The following is a 22,281-nucleotide window of genomic DNA, read 5'->3' as shown; positions in this document are numbered from 1 at the left end:
ACACGCCAAAATTAAGACCCCGGGTGCATTAACCCTCTTTTAACAGAGCTCTTGGCCAGTCAAAAGGTTGAATTCTTACTGGAGACACGCCAAAATTAAGATGGTTCCTCTAACGGGAGCTTCAAAAATAAAAACCAAAACGCAAGCACTAGCTGTGGCAGGACGCGAGCCCCGCCAGCGCCGGGTCCGCGCTCCCCAGCACAGCGGCACCCAGCCGCAGAATCATAAAACCTTTTTGGCTGGAGGAGACCTTGAAGCTCATCGAGTCCAACCACTACCCCAACACTGCCAACTCCACCACTAACCCAGCCCCTCAGCTCTGTGTCTACACCATCTTCTCCACACCCTCCCTGGGCAGCCTGGCCCAGCGCCTCACAGCTCCCTCCGTGAAGAGGCCCGGTCTCCCAGCGGCGCGTTGCCAGTGCCCTCTGGTGCCGGCCGCAGCGGCCCAGCACCCCGGAGCTCGCACAGCGACGGCGAAATGAGACTCCCACACGGCTCCACGGCTGCGGGCAGACACGCTGCCCCGTGTTTGTACACCGCATCGATACACAGACCAGTTCGCCGTTCTTACACAGAGACCAAGGCAACGTTTCCCACTAAATTCAGTAAAGTATTAAGCAAAACTATACATCTTCCAAAAAAAAGTGCAGCCCTTCCAGTACCGGAACAGCAGAGTTTTCTCTCCTGAGAGAAGCCACCGAGTTCTCTGCAGCTGAGCAGTCTCCTTCACGCCGACATTTCCGAGACAGTCGTGACAGACACGGGCTGCCCCAAGACCCACATCCCAGCCGTGTCAGCACTACAAGAGTGGCCGTACAGACACCAAGGGTGACACGTTGTGCGTAAGTTGTGCGTATCTTACAGCTTCATTTAGTAGTGCGCAGGATCCGACTAATAGCTAGAATAATTGCACTGCAAATTTAAGTGGAATGAGAACAAGCTTTACAGTCAATTTAGGCTTTGTTTGCTTTCTTCTCTGACTCCTCTTTGTTTGGATCCTGCTTCAACTTGTAATCAGCCAAGGCAGCCTTGATGGCGTCTTCAGCCAGCACTACAAACAAAACAAGGATTTCAGGGGCAAGGAGAAGCTGTTTGGATCAGAAGATGCCGTAAAGGCAAGAGCAGCCAGCACTGCTCGAGCAGAATGTCAGAATCTGAACACTTATTACCAGTCTGCGGAGTCCAAACAAAGAAAGCGACCTGAAAACTCTTAAAATAACCCCAAAATCTCAGCATAAGCAAGCATCCCTTGCGGGACAACTTCAGCCGCTCCATGTGCAGAAACTTTATTCAGAAAACAACATTCAGAAGCACCTGCACGACTCCCCGAAGTCTCCCTCTCAAACACGAGCCGGCGTTTGGACTTTCGCCGCTCGGTCCTGTACTTACTGGAGCAGTGCAGCTTGACGGGAGGAAGGCAGAGCTCTTTAGCAATATCCGTGTTCTTGATTTTCAGCGCCTCGTCGACCTGAAAGGCAGTCGGTGGGGAGTCACCGGTCATGTGAGGTGCGGCCTGCGCTACACAGGTGTTTGCTGTAAGACTGCTTTAGCGCGCCAGAGCTGACAGAATCACAGAATGTTCGGGGTTGGAAGGGACCTCTGGGGTCACCCAGCCCAACCCCCTGCCCAAGCAGGGTCACCCAGAGCAGGCTGCACAGCACCGCGGCCAGGAGGGGCTGGAATATCTCCAGAGAAGGAGACTCCACAGCCTCCCTGGGCAGCCTGGGCCAGGGCTCCGGCACCCTCAGAGGGAAGAAGTTCTTCCTCATGTTCAGCTGGAGCTTCCTCTGCTTCAGTTTGTGCCCGTTGCCCCTTGTCCTGTCGCTGGGCACCACTGGAAAGAGTCTGGCCCCGTCCTCCTGACACCCACCCTGCAGATACTTGTAAGTATATATTAGGTCCCCTCTCAGCCTTCTCTTCTCCAGGCTGAACAAGCCCAGCTCCCTCAGCCTTTCCTTGTAGGAAATATGCTCCAGTCTCCTCCTCATCCTCATAGCCCTCCGCTGGACTCTCTCCAGCAGCTCCTCATCTTTCTTGAACTGGGGAGCCCAGAACTGGACAGAGTACTCCAGATGGGGCCTCACCAGGACAGAGTAGAGGGGAAGGGGAACCTCCCTCGACCTGCTGCCCACACTCCTCTTGATGCATCCCAGGATCCCATTAGAAAATCCACACGGAAAAAACCATCTCAGCTGCCAGGGGTAGAGAAGGATGCTGGAATTAAGGAATGCCTCAGACCAAGCAGCAGCGGGAACAAACCAGAGCATACCAGTGTTACACTCTAAGTGCCACTGGGGGTACTGTTCTATGCTTACCTTTTATCGTAACACAGAAATGCGTTTCTTGCCTGGCAGAAAAAGAGTCTAAACAAGCTAAAGACACTCTGTAACCAAGCTTTCTTTCAGAACCCACGATCAGCATGTTTTCGCTTGTTGCACAAGGCACAAAAGCACTTCCCTACTGATTAATGGGGGTCCTTGTTAAAGGCAACTCTTCTTCTGGAAGTCAGACCACTAACAGGGCTGACAGCCGCTGCCTTCTAAGCCACCGCACCGCACGAGGTCAGCACAGGGATTCGCAGGCCGCCGTTCCCTACGCCGTCCCAACAGTGAACACAAGCGGGTTCCAAGCTTCGCAGGCTTTCCGCGGCCTCACCTCCTCTGACGCCGGCCCTTACCGTTTTCCCTTTGACCCACTCCGTCGCCAGCGAGCTCGACGCGATCGCCGACCCACAGCCGAAGGTTTTGAAGCGAGCGTCGACGATCCTCCCGTTCTCGTCCACTTCCACCTGCCAGAACAGCGGTGGCACCTCAGCGGCCGGCTCGGCTCCGCCGGGCACCCCGCACCCACCCGGGCTCGCCCCCGGGAGCGGGACAGGGCCTGCCCGGGGCCCCGGGGACGCTTCAGGGCGCTCGGCCTGAGGGAAGGGAGCGGGTTTGGGCCTCGCCGCAGCCCCGAGCGACCCCTTCGCCCTCTGCCAGCGCGTCCCCAGCGTCACCTGCAGCTTCATGACGTCGCCGCAGGCTGGGGCTCCCACCAGGCCGGTGCCCACGTTCTTGTTGTTACGGTCGAGCGAGCCGACGTTGCGCGGGTTCTCGTAGTGATCCACCACCTGCCAGGGCAGAGCGTCACCGGCAGCCGCCGCGGGGCCGGGGCCCGGGCCCGGCCTCCCCACCGCCCCTCGCCCCTCACCTTCTTGTGGTAGCCCAGCCTGGCTCCCACCGCCTCCCCGCGCCCGGGCCCGGCCCGCAGCAGGGCCGCCCCCGCCGCCCTCAGCGCCGCCATCTTGAGCCTGCCCGGGGGTGGCCGGCCGCGCGCCGCCCCCTTATGGCCTCGCGCGGGGAGGCCACGCCCCCGCGCCCCCGCACCGCCTCAGGCCGCGGGTTTACCCCGAGCGCGGCGCGGCGCCGAAAGAGGGGGGGAAGAGCTGGAGATCGCCCGCGGGGGCGGGGGGGGGGGGGAAGAAAAACCCCGCGCTGTCGCGAAAACGATTAATAAACGCTGTTTCCAGTCACGACGCCGCTTTTATCGCGACTGCCGGCGCATGTGCGGGCCGCGGCGGCCACACTCAATATGGCGGGCTGGCGGCGCCGCGCACGCCCCGGCCCTCCTCGGAGGCCCCCTGACGGCCAGGACCCGAGGTGCCCACCGCGCCGCCTGAGTCTCAGCCGAGAAGAAGAGGGGCCCAGCCCGGCGGCGCTGACCGCAGCGCGGTCCCGGGGAGCGGCCGAGAGCGGGGAGCGGTAGCGGCGGCGGCTCGCCCATCTCCTCCCTGCGCTGGCCCGGCGGCAGTGCGCGGCGGCCGGACAGGCGCGGCCCGGCCAGCCCCGGCAGGCGGTGGAGCTCGGCTGGCTGCGGAGGGAGCTGCATAAGATGGCGGCGGCGGGAGCCGAGGCGGCTGCTGTGGCGGCGGCGGAGGAGGAGGAGAAGCAGCGGCTGCCGGAGGGTGACCCCGAGTCGGGGGGTGACTCGGAGGACGAGGGCGATTCGGACTCGTCTGGCGATGGCGAAGATGAGGAGAAAGAGAACGAAGCCGAGATCCAGCGGCTGGAGGAGCAGGTGGGGCCCGGCGGGGCTGGGGGTGGCGGGGCAGCACCGCGGCCTCCGCCCGGTCCCGGCTGCTGGCCCGGGGGACGCGGTGTCGGAGACCCGGGCCCTGCGCTGGTGGCTGGGTTGCGTTGCTGTAGGAGAGGCGCCGGGCCCGGGGCTGCGGGGAAGGCTCGTCCCGCAGAGCCGAGGCCTCCTCTCCAGGGAGCTTGGGTGGAGCGAGGCCTGGCCTGCGAGAGGTGAAAAAAAAAAAGAAAATCTATGGCTGCTGATGTAGCTCGATGCTGGGAACTGTCAGGGCGTGAGCGTTTGGAGTCTGAAGTGGAAACTAAGTGGTTTTGGGGTTTTTGGAGAGGGAAATTGGGGAGGAGAGCCCTGGTGAACGGTGTGTACTTATTGAAAGAAACCTGAAGTGGCTGCCTGGGGTTTTGTATTGCCTTTGAAGAAACTGAGGCGTTTGGCTCTGCTGGAGAACGGTGTCTGCATTTTGTGCTCCCGGGTGTGTTTGGGCAGCTGCTGCGCTCCCGGTGCTGGCGTTTGCACTGCAGGGCGGTAACTCTAGAGCTTAGAGCTGCAGGCTGAGCTTTAAGCTTAACGTTAAAGCTCTGTCAGACTTGGGGATGTTTTTTTGTAAGTGTCCGCTTGTGACCGGGAAGCATCTTGTAAACTGATACCCGTAAGTCACTGGTTTGATCACGGCATCAAAACAATAGTGAAGTTTGGCACAACTCTGTGCAGGAAGGTAGGTGTTGTTCTGGGTGTGTGAGTGCGTGATGAGATTTGTATACCCTGAAAGACAGTATGATGTTCTGTTCTGCTGAATGTTTTCTGGTTTCTTTGTCTGTCACTCAACAGCACTTCTAAAAAATAATTACTATTTTTTTTTATAGCTTTCAATCAATGCTTTTGACTATAACTGCCACTTGGATCTGATAAAGCTGCTGCGCCAGGAGGGAGAGTTGGTGAAGCTCAGGAGAGCTCGTCAGAAGATGAGCGAACTCTTCCCGCTTACGGAAGGTACAGAGCATCTTCTGCTCGGGTTACAGCCAACACTGCTTAAGCATCATCCGTGTAAAATACCATTGTTTCAGTAGTGAAATAACATGTTTGTGCCAGGCTTCAGCAACATTATTCCAGTCTGAAGAAACATAAAAGAACAGATTTGGGACTTTTAGAACTCTGAATGATGATGGTGTTAATGGCCAGCATTGAGCTTGGCCTCGGGCAGATGCTGGGCAGCGAGCCTGTCGAAGGAATTTGATTTTTTTTGCCACTTGCAGCTGCCCTGTGCTCTGCCAGAGGCTGCTGCGGTAGCGTGGAACTGGTGGGAGTGTTTGTGTGGGCCCAGCTACTCCAGTCAGTCTGTCTGTTAGCTGGGGTGTTGCTGCCAGGGCGCGATCTGCTGTAGCCCAGGGACAGACGTACGTTTGCTTGTGCTGCCTCTGCTGAAGGGCTGGTAACGTGCAGCTGTGGGATGCAGCACTGAAACGGCTCCAGTCACTTAGTGACTGTGACTCAGAGCCCAGACAAACTCCTGCCAAAAGTTAAATTTCACAGTCAAGCAGCAAAAAAGTATGGTGTTGCTGGAAGCTGTAGGTAGCCCTTGAAGTGGGTGTTTCTTTTTTTATTTGTAACACAGAGGCAGTGTAAGTATTGCAGAGGCTGCTCTGCTGGAGTGCTTTTAGCCTTGGCAAGGGAAGGTTTCCTTCCACGTGTGTTAGAAACTTGCAGCCTCTGAAGCCACTTTTTCTTGTAAAAGTGTGAGGAAAGGTGTACCTCTGGATGCCTCTTTGGTTACTGGTACGTGCTGATCCTCTGCCAACGGTGCTGACAAATTGCTGCTTGCAGCTTCTGCTCTCTTTAAATAGAAATGCGCTTATTTAGTCCCAGCCTGAAAAGATCTCTACTAAACTTTTTTTTCAAGTTCATTATGAGTAGTTGTGGCAGCTAACATTGCTCTCTTCTCCCCATTTTTAAGTCTGTTGCTAAAAACTCTCATAAAAAAAATCAACAGGTGGATTTAATTTATTCTTTCTGAACATTGGTGATGTATTCTAACCTTGTTCCTTTCAGAAATTTGGCTGGACTGGTTGAAGGATGAGATAAAAATGGCTTCTGAAAGCTCTGAGCGAGAGAAAGTTTATGAGCTGTTTGAGAGAGCTGTGAAGGACTACATCTGTAAGTTGCTAATACGTGCTGTACAGTGCGTTGTGTTGCATTGAGGTTATGGCTTCCTTTTTCTAGGAAAGTTTCTTCTGTAATAATGCAGAAATTGGATCAAAAATATTAGTGTGAAATGATGCTCGGTTTTTCTGAAGCATTGGCGTTAAGGCTGTTCAGAGGCAGTGCTTTAAGATCTCTAAGCAAATGTTGTAAGAAGTTTTAAATGCATACTTTTCATTGGCCTAATCTCTTAAAGCAGCAGGTATTGTGCTCACGTAGGGAATGCTTTCTCTGTTACCTGTTACGCTTCTTCAGCTCTTGCTTTGAGGAACGTGAGTGCTTTTGATAGGCTTGTTTCTCCTCCTGTCTTCAGTGTTGGTTAGCACTGTCTTTACTGCCGCTTCCGCTCTGTGACAGCTCTGTTAGAACAGCTCGTTATCACTGTCTGGGAGATGGCACTCTTGAAACCCTGCAAAGGAGGTAACCCTAGCCTTGCTGCCGTGCCAGGCTCTGATCGTCCTCATTAAAAGCAAGGGAAGTACCTGGTGTCTTGGCTTTCCGTTTGCCAGGAGCTGCCTCCAGCCATAGCTTAAAACTTTTAGCCTAAAAACCGCGTCCTCTTTGGGTATTGTGGTGAGGTGTTGAAAATGTGAAGCTTGAAGAAGCAGAGAGGGCTTGGTAGCATCGAGGCGGATCCCTTGCAGGAGCTATATGCAAAATGTCACGTTACAGCAGTGGCACAGCTGGCCTCGCAGGGTGCTGGTGATGGGGAGGAAGGAATGGAGAGATGAAGAACTTGGCAGCGGGGGGGGGGGGGTGGTGGTTATCACAGAATAGTAGGGGTTGGAAGGGACCTCTGTGGGTCACCCAGTCCAACCCCCCTGCCTAAGCAGGGTCACCTACAGTAGGCTGCACAGGACCTTGTCCAGGCGGGTCTTGAATATCTCCAGAGAAGGAGACTCCACAGCCTCCCTGGGCAGCCTGGGCCAGGGCTCCGTCACCCTCAGAGGGAAGAAGTTCTTCCTCATGTTCAGACGGAACTTCCTGTGCCTCAGTTTGTGCCCACTGCCCTTTGTCCTGTCACTGGGCACCACTGAAAAGAGCATCCTCTGGATCTGCTGGATGGATTGCACTTGGGCTTTGGAAGGCCTTCTTCTGGAGCCCGAGTTATGCAGTCTAACACCCAGTGGTTGGATAGTCTCTGCTGGGGGTCCCTCAACCTAGTTTGCTCAGACACTGTTGTTGGTGGGAGAGGTGCCAGGCAGCCAACACTGTTCTGGCAAATCCTCCTCCTTCATAGTTACGCTGCTTAAGCAGTTGCTGAGCAGGCAGGTGTAGGGGTCTGGAAAGAGAAGAAGGACCTGCTTTAATCTGAGTTCTGCAGGAGTGAGACAGCTTTGTGGTCCCAGCTCTGTACACGTACTTAAGTACAGTCAAGTTGCTGTTGGGGGGGGGGGTGGGGGTCTTGCTGCATCTTGGATGCAGCTTGTGTATCAGAGATGGCATACAGGAGTCAGTCTGCATCAGTAACGACCACAAGATCGACTGCTTTCTGAAGATAATTGTAGCAGCTGGTACTGAACCAAGAGCACAGAATAAAACATTTTCGTTTTTCTTTACTACGTTGGATGGTAAAGAAAACTGTCATCTGCTGGTCTGTTTGTGGGTGTTTGGGAAGCAGAGATGCCTTTTTTTATTTTTTGAGGGGATTAGATCATCTTGTTTATGATAACTTTGTTTAGGTCCTGAAATTTGGTTGGAATATGCCCAGTATTCAATTGGTGGCATTGGTCAGGAAGGAGGAATCGAGAAAGTTCGCTCGATATTTGAGAGAGCGTTAACTGCGGTTGGACTGCACGTGACAAAAGGCACAGCTTTATGGGAAGCGTACCGCGAGTTTGAGAATGCCATACTGGAAACGGCCCAGGTAAGGCCAGTCTCCTGGGTGCCTGTAAGAAACAAGTTATGGTGTCATTTCTGAAGTCCTCTTGTGCTGCCCCCTCATCAGTCTCTTCTGAGGAAAGAGGCTGTAATGTCACACGGTTGTTTCTTTTCAGCTGTAGAAAACTGACCCTTGGGTCTGGCAAAAACTTTGTGTGTGTTTGGTTGATCTAGTAATGGATTTGTGTTTAAATGAGATCATAAAATCTCAGAAGGAAAGTTTTGCTCTGCTTCTTTAGGGTGAACTGACAAGAACAGCTCTAAATTGAGCAGCTCCATTATGAAACAATGTCCTTGCCAGTGAATATTTTTGCACGTAGTCAATCATGTTTGTTTTTCTGGGCTGTTTTCTACTTCAGCTTTTAGCAGATTTGTTATTTCACCCTTTTATGTGACTTTTGGATGATAGTATATTATCCCTGGAACACATGGTTTGACATCTGCAAAAGACACCTTTACAAGATGGCCAGAATGTGAATATTTCTATTTTTTTTTGTGATCTACTACTTAAGATACAGAAGTTAAAAGATGTCCCTGTCCGTAGTGGGGGTGGGGTGTTGGAACTAGATGGTCTTTAAATGTCCCTTCCAACCCAAACCGTTCCTTGAAATGCTCTAACAAAGGAGTAGTGGGAGAACACCCTTTCATTCACAAAGAGAAAGCAAGCTGAAAGTTTTAAATCATCTGTGCATGCACCAGGGATTTTTTGAAAAACTATTTGGCAGCCCAGTGGGTTTGTGAAATGGCATGATCCACGTGTGGCTTACTCTTATTCAGGTTATCATTTCCCTATGCAGGTGTCAGCTTTCAGTGAGGAAAGTTTTTTTCCACAAGCATCCAGCTTCTGAGTCTAGCAATTTCCCAGTTTTAGCTTTTGCAGCAGTGACCTGAAATGCAAGTTGGCTGTGTCTGTCCTTCAAGGAATGGTGTAGTCATTTGGAGCCCAGACCCCCAGCCCATAAACAATACCCCGTCACGTTCATCAGCTCAGGCTTGAGGGAGCTGATCAAATTTCAATCCTTTTGTTTGTAGCCAGCTCCTGGCAGTGTTCCATCGCCTGAGCAGCAGCAGATGCTCTGCAGCCAGCTTGAGAAGATGCACACGCTGTTCAGGCGCCAGCTGGGGATCCCGCTGTTAGGTAAGAGCCGGTGTGCTTGGAGAGACGGCGTGGATAAGCTGTCTTACGGCGATCGGGCATTAGTCATGATTATTCTTTGGTAGAGCCACACAAACTGCAGCTGTAGGATTTGTGAATTCTTTAATCGGTGACACTGGCCTGTCCTTAGGGCCTCTTGAATGACACCCAGATCCCTGTTATTCACAAATATTCCTACTCATTGAAACTTGGTTTAGCTGTGGCTTCAGTACATAATTTGAGGCTATTTAAAGTACAAGTGATGAGCACAAAACATGACCATTAGGAACTGGGGATGCAGCTGTGATGATCACTATGTAAGAACCGTGGTTGGTAGGGAACAGTACACACTGGCAGATGGATTGTTAGAATTCTGCTGTATCCGCTTCGTTCTTTAAACTCCTTGAGTCCCTTTGCTTGTGGCTTTGCTTATAGGAGAAAGTGAAGCACAGTTCTTCAACTTCATCTGCATATTGAAAGAATTTGGGTTGGTCTCTTTTCTTTAAAGCTATGGGAAGATCTTCCCACTCTGGTTTTCTGAATCAAATCAGTAGCTTTAGTGTGACTTGTCCTGAGTTTGTGTTCTAGCACACTGTATAAGATGAAGTTTCTGAGCCCTGTCAGTGTGCAGTAGCGTGACAGCTAGGATACAAAAGTGTAAACAGAAATACAAATGTGTTAGGATCAAATAAAGGTTGAATGTGGATTATTTGGCCCAAAAGTTATTGATGGGGTTTCATGTCTGTTTTAATAGATATGGAGGCCTCGTATGCTGAATATGAGGAATGGTCAGAGGAGCCGATACCAGAAACAGTAATAAAGAATTACAAAAAAGCTCTACAGCAGCTGGAGAAGTGCAAACCATATGAAGAGGCACTGGTAATGCTATTGTGTACACCTTGCTTTAAAACTAAGACTTTGGGCTGATTTTTTTTTTTTCCCCCAAATGTTGTTATTTTTCTAGTCCCAGAGATGAAGCAGCTCTGTATTGATAGGTGACTCTTTAGCTGTGAGCAGTGTGAGACAAGAAGCCTCACAACTTGGTAGACTGGAAGCTATTGAATCTATTGACCGTGTCAGCCTAAGGTGCGCATGAGTACTCGGGCTGTTCCAGCATTGATGAGCATGCTGGGCTAAGAGCATTAAAAAGTAGGGATCCGAATGGCTTCGGACCCAGGGTGCTATTCCACGATACATGAAAATCAAAAGCTGTTGATATTTAGAGGCCAAGCTCTTGTGTGGAATTTTGCTTGAGATCTGCTCTGAGTAACTAATGAACTGTTTGAATGATGCTTTGTTCAGAAGACGTTAATTTTTTGTATCTCTCTTTTGTAGCTGGGTGCTGAAACGCCAAAGCTAGCAGAATATCAAGCTTATATTGATTTTGAAATGAAAGCAGGTGATCCAGCTCGCATTCAGTTGATCTATGAGAGGGCTTTGGCCGAGAACTGCCTTGTGCCAGATCTTTGGGCACGCTACAATCAGTATTTGGTAAGGAAAAAGAACAGATGCTTGCTGTTTTATTCTCCTATATGTTGGGGTTTTTTTATTCTTAGTGGCTGGTAAACAAATGACCAGTAAGTCACCACCTCAGTCCTGAACCTTAGTCTTTAAATTCTTCAGAAACTGTCACCTTGCCTTTGGTTTCTTCCTGTTTTCAGTGGTGTGTTTATTGATCAAGTGAGTGTTTGCTCACTTTTTCCTCGAGTTGTGTGTTTTCTTGGCAGAATTAAACTCGATGTGGGCATCGAGGCTTACGCTACCTGCCAAAGAGCTGACTAGTTGTAACCAGCTGTAGTGTAAGCCCTGGCGTTGTCTCTGGTAGCTAGTCATCCAGAGGCATTGCTTCTGAGGACATCCCTCCTAGCTTTTGTCTGCAAAGCAGTTCAGTGCTGTCTGAATCACTGGGGAGCCTGCCTGTCCTTCAGGAGACGCAGATAAACTAACGACAGTGCTTGTTTGAGGGCTGCCAGTGTTCTCCAGAATATTTTACAGCGGAGAACAGAGAACTAAATTCCCAACAAGCCAAAGCAAACCCAGATGTTTAGTCTATATTTACATGTGGGCTAGTTAGTGCACTTTGAAAACCATATTGAACTTGAGAGGCAGGGTTTTCACGTGGACAGAAGGTCGATCTATCGAGAGATCAGTGTAACTTGCTGCAGGAGGCTTGTCTAGGCTGAGTTGCTCCACTGTGTCTTTATCTTACCAGCTTAAGACAGCAGGTTGCGGATGGAGCAGCGCCTGCCTTGCTTGATGAAGCTGAATGTGCACCCTCCTTCTTGTGTCCTTTCCTCCCCTCTTCTAAACATACTAAGAACAGTGGTGAATTGGCTCGTGCCTTTATTATATTTATCTCATTGGCAGAAAATACCTAACTGGCTTGGTTAGAAGCAGACAGTTAGGTACTGCAGACTGAGTGTGGCATGGGGTTCTTGTCTGTGTTGCTTGTGAGCATACAGTTTCTGTTTTGAAGGTGTTTGCTAGGTTTTTAGGACTACAGAATTTAAAATACTGATCTTCTATTAGATTTTCAAACATAAAATGGAAGTACTCTTTTAAGGTGTTGGCTCTTTATAAGCTGGTATGTCTTCACTGGGCTTTCTGGCTAATAGGAACTGAAAACTTTGTGTGATTATTTCAGGACCGGCAGCTGAAGGTGAAAGAGTTGGTCTTGTCCGCTCATGACCGTGCTGTTAGGAACTGTCCCTGGACGGTTGGGCTGTGGATTCGATACCTTCTGGCGATGGAGAGGCATAGAGTTGATCACGGCATTATTTCTGGTAAAGAAAGACCATGTCAGCAAGACTTCCTTACGATACAGAACTGCTGTCTGAGTGCTGTGTGACAAACAGGGACCCGCAGGGCGCTGTAGGATTGGTTTCCATCCTGCTGCGACAGTCTTAAAGCTGAGGAAGCGCGCAGTAGCGTGCTTCTAGGGCAAAGCTGCTTTTGTTGAGCAGCTTCAATTCTGACTGAGCAATTTACTTCAACTTTGCATGAACATTGCTGAATTAAATTCGATTTTGCATTCACTTCCTAAACCAATTTAGCACATGTAGGATTTATTGCGTTTTCCCATCTTCCTGGAACTGTAAGCTGTATATACTTCTTTGTGCTATACGCCATAGCTTGCTAATTTTGTCAGTGTTTGAAAAGTAAATGTGTTTGTGGGTGTGTCTTTCCCCATTTCTTTCAGAAATGTTTGAAAAAGCTCTGAATGCAGGTTTTATTCAGGCAACGGACTACGTAGAAATCTGGCAGGCATACCTTGATTACCTGAGAAGAAGGGTGGATTTTACACAAGGTATGTATGATATGTGTGTGAATAAATATTTAAACTGTTTTCTATGTACCTCTCTAAAACAGTGGTATTACATTTTTTTAAAAATAATTTTTGGTGCAAGATAGGAAAGTATTGCTTTCTATAGTAATGGAAAGTATTCTAGACTTTCTAGTGTCTATGAAATATATGAACTTAGGTGGTTTAAAGCAGCTGCTTGCTGACAGAATAGATTATGCTGTTGCAAAAATGCCCTGCCTTTTATTTTAGGTACTTGGTGGTTTTTTTTAGTATGCATTCAGTGAGTTTTACTGAAGTAATAAACTTTGGCTTCTTGCCCCTCCTCCCAGTAAAATCATTGTGGGTGTTAGGGAAGAGGTTTTAGTAATTTAATTCTTGTCTCCCATCCACTATTTTAAGGTAATTCTTTCTTTTTTCTAAAGACTCGAGTAAAGAACTAGAAGAGCTGCGGTCTGCGTTTGCACGTGCTGTGGAGTATTTGAAACAAGAAGTAGAAGAGCGTAAGTTAAATCATCCAATATCCTGTTTTCTTTGGTTCAAAATAATTTTTACAAGACTAGTTCTCCACACAGTATTTAACTTGTCTGTGTGTGTCTTGAATGTCTTAAGAACGCTACAGGTAAACATTTCATCTGCAATGTAGAACTTTGTTAACAAACCCTGGATTTCCAAGAGCCATTCACAAACAGTACTTATTTCTATTCCCAGGATTCAGTGAAAGTGGAGATCCATCCTGCACCATCATGCAGAACTGGGCAAGAGTTGAGGTGATGTTTCTAGCTGCTGTGTTTAAATTGCCAGAGTAGGGGAGAGTGATCGTTTTAACATTCCAGCCACAGCATGCAATCCTTCTGTACTCCGGCAGCTGTCTGCGTAACTTCAATGAGTAAATCTTTCTTCTTCCACTCCTGTGTCTGGGCTGGTCAAGCACGTAGTGTAGCTTCAGGCTTGAAGCACAACATCCCTGGAAAGAAACAGCATTTGCTTGGAGAAAGCTGTCAGGACCGTTACCATGTTCATACTGCTGTGACTGCAGCATGGTACAGAGTACCTTCATTAGTGGGGTAGCCACAGTGGCTTGGAACTGAATGCTAAATCTCTAAACTGCCTTCAGTCCTGCCTAATCTAGTGCTGCCTACACTAACTAGCTTCAGACTAGCACCAGGTATCAATGTGCTGGCGCAGTCACTGCCCACGAGTGGATGTTTTGTTTTCCTTCCTCTGCCACAGGCGCACACGAACAGGATAAGCCATGGTGCTTCTGTGCTCGGATTTCTCTGGGTATAATGCATGGGGTGGCATCCCAGAGCCTCGGGCATTGTAATCCTCCTGAACAGTGTGGGCCTGAATCTGAATGAATTACTTTCACTTGCTGTCCACTTAGTGGAGGGAGAAAGTAGGTACATCCAGCTGTGATTCGGCTTATGCTAAAGCAGTTGGAGTAAGTCAGCTGTCTGGCGTACCCCTGCACTGCTGCAGTGAGATCAGGTGAATCCCACTCGGGTGTGTGCATCCATTTCCCCTCTTCCCCTGCTCCCCCAGTTGAAGGGGCTTAGGGTGGTGACAGAGGTGAAGCGTTTCTCTTAAGCTGAGAGCTGACTTTGTGTTTGCGTGCTCTGTTAGGTACATTCATAAATAATAACAAAATTATACATTCATAAATAATAACAAAAGGAAATTTGCCGAAATGGGCACTCTTTTCAGTGGTGCCCAGTGACAGGACAAGGGGCAGTGGGCACAAACTGAGGCACAGGAAGTTCCGTCTGAACATGAGGAAGAACTTCTTCCCTCTGAGGGTGACGGAGCCCTGGAACAGGCTGCCCAGGGAGGCTGTGGAGTCTCCTTCTCTGGAGATATTCCAGACCCGCCTGGACAAGGTCCTGTGCAGCCTGCTCTGGGTGACCCTGCTTCAGCAGGAGGGTTGGACTGGGTGACCCACAGAGGTCCCTTCCAACCCCTACTATTCTGTGATTCTGTGTGATTCTGTGAAAAATTCAGAAACAACTTTTTTTGGTATAATGACCAAAATGAAATGTGTGTGGGAGCCAGAAGCCAAGATTTGATGTAACAGGTAGGCAGGGAAGTATTATTCGGTGGTAAGATTGCATTAGGTGTTTGCTTTGATCACTCTAAGAAGCAGATGTATTTCCCTGGGTTTGTGTGCATGATCTGGGGCGTGTTCTTTTTTTTGGGGGGTAGAGGCAGGGGGGTAATGGTGTTGAACAAATAATCCTAAATTATATTGAGTGCTTTAGATGCTGTGTTTCAGGCCCGCTTGTGTAACAACATGCAGAAGGCCAGAGAACTCTGGGACAACATCATGACTAAGGGGAATGCCAAATACGCAAACATGTGGCTGGAGTATTACAACCTAGAACGGTAAGAGCGCGGCTGGCTGTAAGAGTTAACTCACTTCCAGTTTGCTTATCTGTGTGAGACACGACTTGGATGCTTAGCATGGGTGCGCTTCCTATGGGTTTATAATGTGGTTTTGAGGTGCCTGGAGCAGCTCTGCAGTGTGTTTCAGAAGTATTACAGCAACAAGGTGTAGTGTGAGTTTGCTGGGGAAGGAGGGAGAACACTTGTGTAGAATGTAGTTGTTCCACCTTGTAGTCTGGCTGTGGGGGACTGGCTCCTTACTGCCGTGGTCTCCCTGCTGCAGAGCCCACGGCGATACTCAGCACTGCAGGAAGGCCTTGCATCGAGCTGTGCAGTGCACAAGTGACTACCCAGAGCACGTCTGCGAGGTGCTGCTCACGCTGGAGAGAATAGAAGGTAACTGACTGCGCGTCGTCTCGTTTTACCCAGTCTGGCTGGTGGACATTGATACAGAGTGAGTTTTGATCTAATGTTTTGTGTTCTGGTGAAGGCTTGTTTTCTTTTGACTACTGTAGTGTACACAAGCAGCTCTTTTCTTCTTTCTTCTTTTTTCTTTTCTGGCCTGACTTAGAGCCTGCTGAAATTGGTTGGGTTTTCCCATGCCTTTGTGGAGTGCTGTATTATAAATAAGAGGTTTCTCCTCTGCTTGGTCTTTGTTTTCTTTTTTCTGGGAAGGCTGCTCATTATATCTAGAATTTTCTTGTGTAATGGTTAATGCCAAGAGTATGTTCCACGAGCTTATTGACTCTTATTATTCCAAAATTGTATCTTCAAATTATGGGAAAGCTAAATACAATGCTTTTTTTTTTTATCCTTTAGGAACATTGGAAGACTGGGATGCAGCAGTTCAAAAAACAGAAAACAGATTAGCTCGAGTTAATGAACAAAGAGCAAAGGTCAGAACTTTCTGTGAACTACCGAAGCAGTTGATAGGAAATACCTATGTTATGGTCATGCTTGTGTGATTGTCAGGTTTCTAGTGTTGGTTCCCGTAGATAAGCCTGAATTGTCTTAAAGCCTCAGAACTACTGATTTTAGTTTAAAACTACGATTAACATATTTTGCTTTTTTATCCTTTCACCTTTTTCCCCTTGGATGGATGCAAGAGTAACGTGCACTCCAGGACAGCTATAAGAGCAAACAATTGAAATGTGCTTGAAGTGATGATCCCTTTAGCGCTGTGTTTAATGTAGCTTAGGAGAAAACCCTCCAAGTTCAGTACTCTAGAAAATGGCGTGTAAGAATGCTCTGCAATCTGCAGTCACTAGGAGGAGGGAAAAAATAAAAATCTTGCTTACTTGTAGGTTGCTGAGAAAGAAGCTGCTCTGGCAAAGCAGGAGGAGGAGAAGGCTGAACAACGAAAGCAAGCTCGGGCAGAAAAGAAAGCTTCCAAAAAGGCTAAAAAACCCAGAATTGGAGACAAGCGCAAAGCAGATGATGACGATGAGGGCGAATGGGGACAAGAAGAAGAAGGTAAAAATAAAACTTCAGACTTCAGGCAACAGGGTTATCGGTTGCCTCCCTTCAGTTAGAGGCAGATGAGGAAGGGCCCTCGCTGGTGTCTGCGGAGCTGTGCTGTCTTTCCAGGGACTCTTTTCTCCTAGGAGGTCTTCAGTCTGGTAATGAAATGAGTGCAAGACTAAATCGTTTTTGACCAGCAGAGGTATATGTTTATAAGAACTTCTAGAGGATTTTTTAGGTTTTTCCTATTTCAGAGAAATACTGTGATTGGCTATTTAAAAAGAAAAAAAAAAAAAAAGGTATTTTGCTGACTCGTGAAATGATGCTGAGGCATGTGTCTAAGTTAGGTTATTCAGTATTGTAGCAGCCTGTTGGCAGATGGTAACAGAAGATTTTAATAGATTGCAGCCCCAGGAGTTTTGGGAGCTTTTAGATGTTTGTGTTTCTTACATTAAGAAACAAAAACCCCGTTAGACAAAGAGAGGGAATGTGAATCAGTAGTTGTAGCTGACAGGAAAAAAAGGAGAAAAATATCCCCGTTGCTTTCGTCTAAATACTTGCTGCCTTGGTCAAGTAATCTGTTGTTACTCATTCTTGAAAACCTGAGGGAGGTTTTTATCTTGTGTCCTGAAGACCTGTGATTGTATTTGTGATTTCATGTGCCTTTTCCAAACTCCATAGTGGTAATGGTGGACAGCTTAATTTCAGTGGTGAAGGAGATGGTGTCATTTTTTGTAGTAAGGATTTCAATTTCATTATCAGCAGAGCAGCCCAGCAAGAGACACAAGGGAGATGGTGATGGCATACTTGAAGAAGACATGGAGGTAGAAACTGGGCTGTTTGGAAGGAGTGGACCTGAAAAGCCAGGTCACCCAGCAAACCAGAAGGAAAAAGCATCTACCAGTCGAAAAGACCTCCCCAAGGTTTTACATGACAGCAGTAAGGATAATGTCACCGTCTTTGTCAGCAACCTTTCCTACAACATGGCAGATCCTGAAGTGAAGCTGAAAGAGCTCTTTGAGAGCTGCGGGGAGGTGGTAGAAATCCGTCCAGTGTTCAGCAACAAGGGGACTTTCCGGGGCTACTGCTACGTAGAATTCAAGGAAGAAAAATCTGCTCTCCAAGCTCTTGGCTTGGATCGGAACGTTGTGGAGGGAAGACCAATGTTTGTTTCTCCTTGTGTTGACAAGAACAAGAATCCAGACTTTAAGGTAAGCCTTTATTCTTTGAAGCAATAGGTTGAGCAGTGGGACTGCATAGAAAGCTAGGAGACTGTGTTGCTCCCAGAGGGCTTGCATCGAATGAATTCGTGCTGTGGTAGTTTGGTGTGGTAAGGTTATGTCTTAGCAGTAAAACTGTTTTCTGGGAGTTCTTGCATCTTAGGTTGCTCTGGCATAAACCAGGATTGACATGAGCAGATTTCTGCAAGTCTTGAGGAAGTTCATCGGAGCAGCTTGTTCGTGGTGTGAGGCACCCACATTCCTGCTTGAGCATCTCGATCTGGAAAGTACTTTTTTGGTTGAGTCATACAGCTGTGGGCATTTATTACACAACCCACTGGTTGTTAATGGCCTGTACTGGATAGCAGCTGTCTCATCAGTGGTTTTCTGCATTATGGAGTTACTGTACAGAAAAACCTAATGGTTCAGATAGTGACAACTGAGCAAGAAGACGCTACCAATGGCCTTGCTCGTTGTGAAGGAGATGTAGGTGTTTAGAAGTGTCTCAGTTCATAGAATTACTTGCAGGTCCTTAGTGTATGCCTGTATGTTTATATGCAAATATCTTTCAAGATACCACTTGTGACTTGAAGGTATTTTTGTATCACACAGATATAAAGTACTCTGATAAGCTTTTGGAGGTGTAATAGATTGAAATCCTCGGTGTCTCTGACTGGCTTGGCATCTAACAGCCTTTCCATTTCTTCAGGTGTTCAGGTATAGCACTACACTGGAGAAACATAAATTGTTTATATCTGGTTTGCCGTTCTCCTGCACTAAGGAAGAGCTGGAAGATGTGTGTAAAGCACATGGGAACGTGAAAGACATTCGGCTGGTCACCAACCGAGCTGGAAAACCCAAGGTAGGCTTCCTTAATGCACTCTTAAAATTCAGAAATCCTTTAAAAAGAAGCTCTGCATGAGGTTTGGATACAAAAAGTAAGCTTTGTACTTTAAAAGTTGCCAACGTGGCTTTGCGTTAAAGCTTGTAGAAAAGCTTGGATTTATACAGCTCAGTGTGCCTTTGTGCCAACAAATTAGAAGTAGGAAGGGAAGAGAAACTTTTCAAAAGTACTTCTTAAATTGCACAGGAAGAATGTGTGATATAAATGGGATGGAGGGAAAGACACTTACAGCACTTTCAGTATAGTAAAAATAGGCATTAGTAAGTCTGCAAAGAATACTTGTTTTTGAAGTAACTGATGAGATAGGGCTTGGTATAACCGCTTCCCCTCCTGCCCGTCTTCAGTTTCTGGAGGCTGTTGTCCCTAACACCTGCTGCCAGTGAGAAATGAGCCTCCTCACTCTGACAGGGCTCACTGTTTCCATCCGGGAATAAATGACTCCTTGTTAAATAAGAGAGACTAAACTAGCTGCTGCTCTGCCAGGATTCTACCTGACGCCTTGGCCATGTCTGTGTGTTGGGTGCTGCTAACGGGTGCCATCCTGGTGATCATGTGCATGTATTTTTAAAATGTGTTTTCTAGCTTTTGGCAAGATCTGAAGTACAGTTGGTGTTGCGTGCGCACCTTGTAACGAGCGCTCTCCATGTGTACCCCAGGTCTTGCAAGCCATGTTCTCAGTATGAGCCGGGATTCTGTCTAAACCACAAATGTGCTTTGGATGTTAGATAACATCTGATGTGTTCCCCGTGAAACTGGGTAATCCAAAAATACAGCTGAAGTGTCTGAATGACATTTAGAAGAATAACAGAGCTGGGAGGTGATGCCTCTGACCTCGTGTGCTTGCTGTAGGAGCCTGCTGCAGCAGATGCTGGGGCTGCCCCTCTGCCCATTTGCTGGAGATCGGCCCCTGTCAGTGCTGGTGCCCCAGCAGCAGCCAGCAGCTGGTTGCCAGTGCCGTTAGCAGCTGTTACTTCATGAAGTCAAGGCAGATTCTTTGCCTGTGAAGAACGCGTTTGTCACCAGTCCCTGTTCTCAGGGCAGCGGTGCCAGTCTCTTCAGAGGCTCGGTGCCTGTCAGCGCTGTTGGAGCTGCTGAAGATGGGTTTTACTGCTCTTGAAACCAAGGTGGCCGCAGCGGCCCTGTGTTCATTCCTTAGGCACGAGCTGTAGCTTAGTGAAGAATCACAGGAGAGCTTGTGCAGATCTTTCTTCTGTAGCTCCATAGACTGATCAATCTTCTCTTCTGCTACGAATCCAAACCTGTCCAATACCAGATTCAGCCTGGATATAGGTATAATACACATTCAGAAGTGAAGACTTGCCACTGACACAGTACTTCATTATATTTGCTTGACTGAGATCTTGGTTTTCTTCTTTTTTTTTTTTTTTTTTTAATACCCCTTCCACAAATTAGGGCATCGTGAATGAGAGTCAAGAATTGCAGGTTGTAGATCTGTGTAGGTAAGCATTTTTTGAGCTAAAGAATACTGGGAATCTTAGCCATGTTTAGCGTTTTCTTGTCGGTTGGCCAAATTATTAACCAAAGCTGCAATGCAGAGAAAGAAGCACTAAAGGTAATGTAGGTTCCCCCTTTTGCTTTTTTAGGGCCTGGCCTATGTGGAATATGAAAACGAAGCTCAGGCCTCGCAGGCTGTGCTGAAAATGGATGGCCTGACGGTGAAGGAGCACGTCATCAAGGTGGCGATCAGTAACCCGCCTCTCCGGAAGCTGCCGGACAAGCCTGAGGCTGCCAGGGCCTCGCAATTTGCAGTACCACGGCAGGTTTATGGAGCGTAAGTATTAGTGAGGGAGACTGCTTGGCGAGGGTCAAAAAGAAAACACCGGGTTTGTTTATGTGCTGCGATGTAGGAAGCTGACCTGGAATGTGAGAGAAGGTTTAAAAGTTGCTGAACTGTAAAAATTTGCGTTGCTGGATTGATGAGGAAAAGGAGATTTTCGTTACCAGTAGAAACAGGTCTGTGGTGCCCGAGAGTACCGGGTGTTGGACATCCCCTTGGATCCGATGTCACCACCTGGGCACCAGCAACTTCTGCGTCCCCGTTCTGGAGGACCAGCTATTGCTCACAGCGAGCGTTAGGGTTGCTCGTTCGTCTTTTAGAGTGCTCCTGCTGCTTGGGATCGCGTTGGCCTTGCGCTGTGCGTGCCCTGTAGCTAACCACGGAGCTCCAGTTTCCGGGCCCTGTGTGGCGGTGGTTTTCACCCGGTGTTTAGGTAAGTTGTTTCAAAGGGCACCCGGTGGAAGCTTTGCACTGCTTGTTACCGAAACAAAGGACAGGAGTAGTACTGAAATGCGAACAGAGTCCTCTCTAAAACATTCAGAATGTTCAAAGAGCGCTGGGATATTTTTGCATGTCCCTCTCTGTTCTCCAGGCGAGGGAAGGGAAGGACGCAGCTTTCGATGATGCCTCGTGCGTTGCAGCGCCACAGTAATCCCGTGGCTAAGGCTGAGAACGGGGTGGTCCAGAACTCACCAGCAACTTCATCCCAGCCCCCTGAGGAGCCTAAAAAGATGTCCAATGCTGATTTTGCCAAGATGCTACTGAAAAAGTGAGCAAAAAGTCTGCAATCAGCGGGTCTGGTAAAATGTGAAATGCCTTTATGGAAGCCATGTTGTGTCCTTATGCTAGCAAGGAGAGAACGCCAGTCACAATCATGTGTAAATACTGTTCTGGACTGCTGCATTCATCAAGGTCAGTGTAGGATGGTACAAATCCAGTTTTTTCCTCTGTTTCTAAGAGCAAAGAGTTACACAACGTTCTGGTAAAATGGCGTTATATGATTCCTCATATTGAGGGTAACGAGGGGGGAAATATTTCCTGTACAGGTTGGATGCCACATCATGTTTTATGAATACTTTAAAATATTTCTCCTTCATTAACGAACGAGATGCATTGTGACAGCCTAGTGATCACCTTGTCAGGCTCCACCGGTCGGGTCAGATTGTGACTGCAGTCATTCTCTCTGGCAACGAACCCGTTTTACACCCAAACACACACACACACAGAGGGACATTCATCTCCTTCCCTGAAGAGTGAAATGGCAGATGCTAGTACCTTCACCGCAATGGCCTATTTTAGTACTGGGAGAGTTTCTATACATATGTGTGTATATGTATATACACAAATATACATATATATGTATGCAGTAATGTTCCGTTCAAGTTGAGCTGTTTTTTTATATTGTGTATTTGTAAAAGACATTCAAATTATTATTTTTAAGTGTCATGAGATAATACTTAGCTCTGGTAATTTTGTTTCCCCATGAAAGCTGTACATGCTGTGGCTGAGGACCATTTTTTTTTGTTGTTGTTTTCGCTAGCTAGCTCGTGTGTCTTTTGCAGGTGGTTTTTGTATGGTTTTGTACAAACGTGAAGTGCAAGCTGATGTTTCTTGGTTTATTAAACTCAAGTTCTCAAAGGTTTTTCTATAAATATTGTTGCTTTTGTTTAAATGTGGGTGTTAGAGTTGCACTTACCCTACGGCAGCTAGGTGATACCGATGTACCTCGCCTCTCGGGTGCACTGAGATACACAGTGCCACTTGCATACCTTTAAGTAGCTCGTTCCCACTAGTACAGATATCTGACACCACTTTGGTAATCACCTCGGACTTTAAAATAATCTGGATGATCTTGGATAGAAATGCTACTGCTCGTCTGACAAAACTGCTGCTAACCCTGGGAGCAACACAGGCGGGGCTGGGGGT

At 48.0% G+C, this 22,281-nt stretch overlaps 2 protein-coding genes across 3 annotated transcripts; one reads left to right on the top strand and one right to left on the bottom strand.

Moving 5' to 3' along the window:
* Positions 1-501: 501 nt before the first annotated feature.
* ISCU (iron-sulfur cluster assembly enzyme) lies at positions 502-3,329 on the bottom strand. Its single transcript, XM_075434906.1, has 5 exons — positions 3,196-3,329; positions 3,002-3,115; positions 2,681-2,791; positions 1,393-1,471; positions 502-1,054 (listed from the first exon to the last, which is right to left on the bottom strand). Exons 1-5 carry the CDS (start codon positions 3,286-3,288, stop codon positions 957-959), a joined length of 495 nt encoding a protein of 164 aa, XP_075291021.1. The 5' UTR covers positions 3,289-3,329; the 3' UTR covers positions 502-956.
* A 536-nt stretch (positions 3,330-3,865) lies between these two features.
* On the top strand, positions 3,866-22,007 carry SART3 (spliceosome associated factor 3, U4/U6 recycling protein). Of its 2 annotated transcripts, none has more exons than XM_075435109.1 (19): positions 3,866-4,062; positions 4,941-5,067; positions 6,124-6,228; positions 7,956-8,140; positions 9,187-9,292; positions 10,044-10,168; positions 10,625-10,780; positions 11,934-12,072; positions 12,489-12,596; positions 13,016-13,093; positions 13,302-13,360; positions 14,863-14,972; positions 15,256-15,368; positions 15,792-15,868; positions 16,277-16,445; positions 17,199-17,644; positions 18,363-18,515; positions 20,162-20,349; positions 20,948-22,007. In XM_075435109.1, exons 1-19 carry the CDS (start codon positions 3,877-3,879, stop codon positions 21,126-21,128), a joined length of 2,811 nt encoding a protein of 936 aa, XP_075291224.1. In that variant the 5' UTR covers positions 3,866-3,876; the 3' UTR covers positions 21,129-22,007. The 2 variants fall into 2 exon arrangements, with proteins under 2 accessions (XP_075291224.1, XP_075291223.1); XM_075435108.1 differs by having other exon boundaries at positions 17,196-17,644.
* Positions 22,008-22,281: the final 274 nt, after the last annotated feature.

This window comes from Opisthocomus hoazin, chromosome 13 (assembly GCF_030867145.1).
Source record: "Opisthocomus hoazin isolate bOpiHoa1 chromosome 13, bOpiHoa1.hap1, whole genome shotgun sequence".
Taxonomy (NCBI): Eukaryota; Metazoa; Chordata; class Aves; order Opisthocomiformes; family Opisthocomidae; genus Opisthocomus; species Opisthocomus hoazin.
Note: the sequence above shows the minus strand (reverse complement) of the source record. Positions and strands in the feature narration are given on the sequence as shown.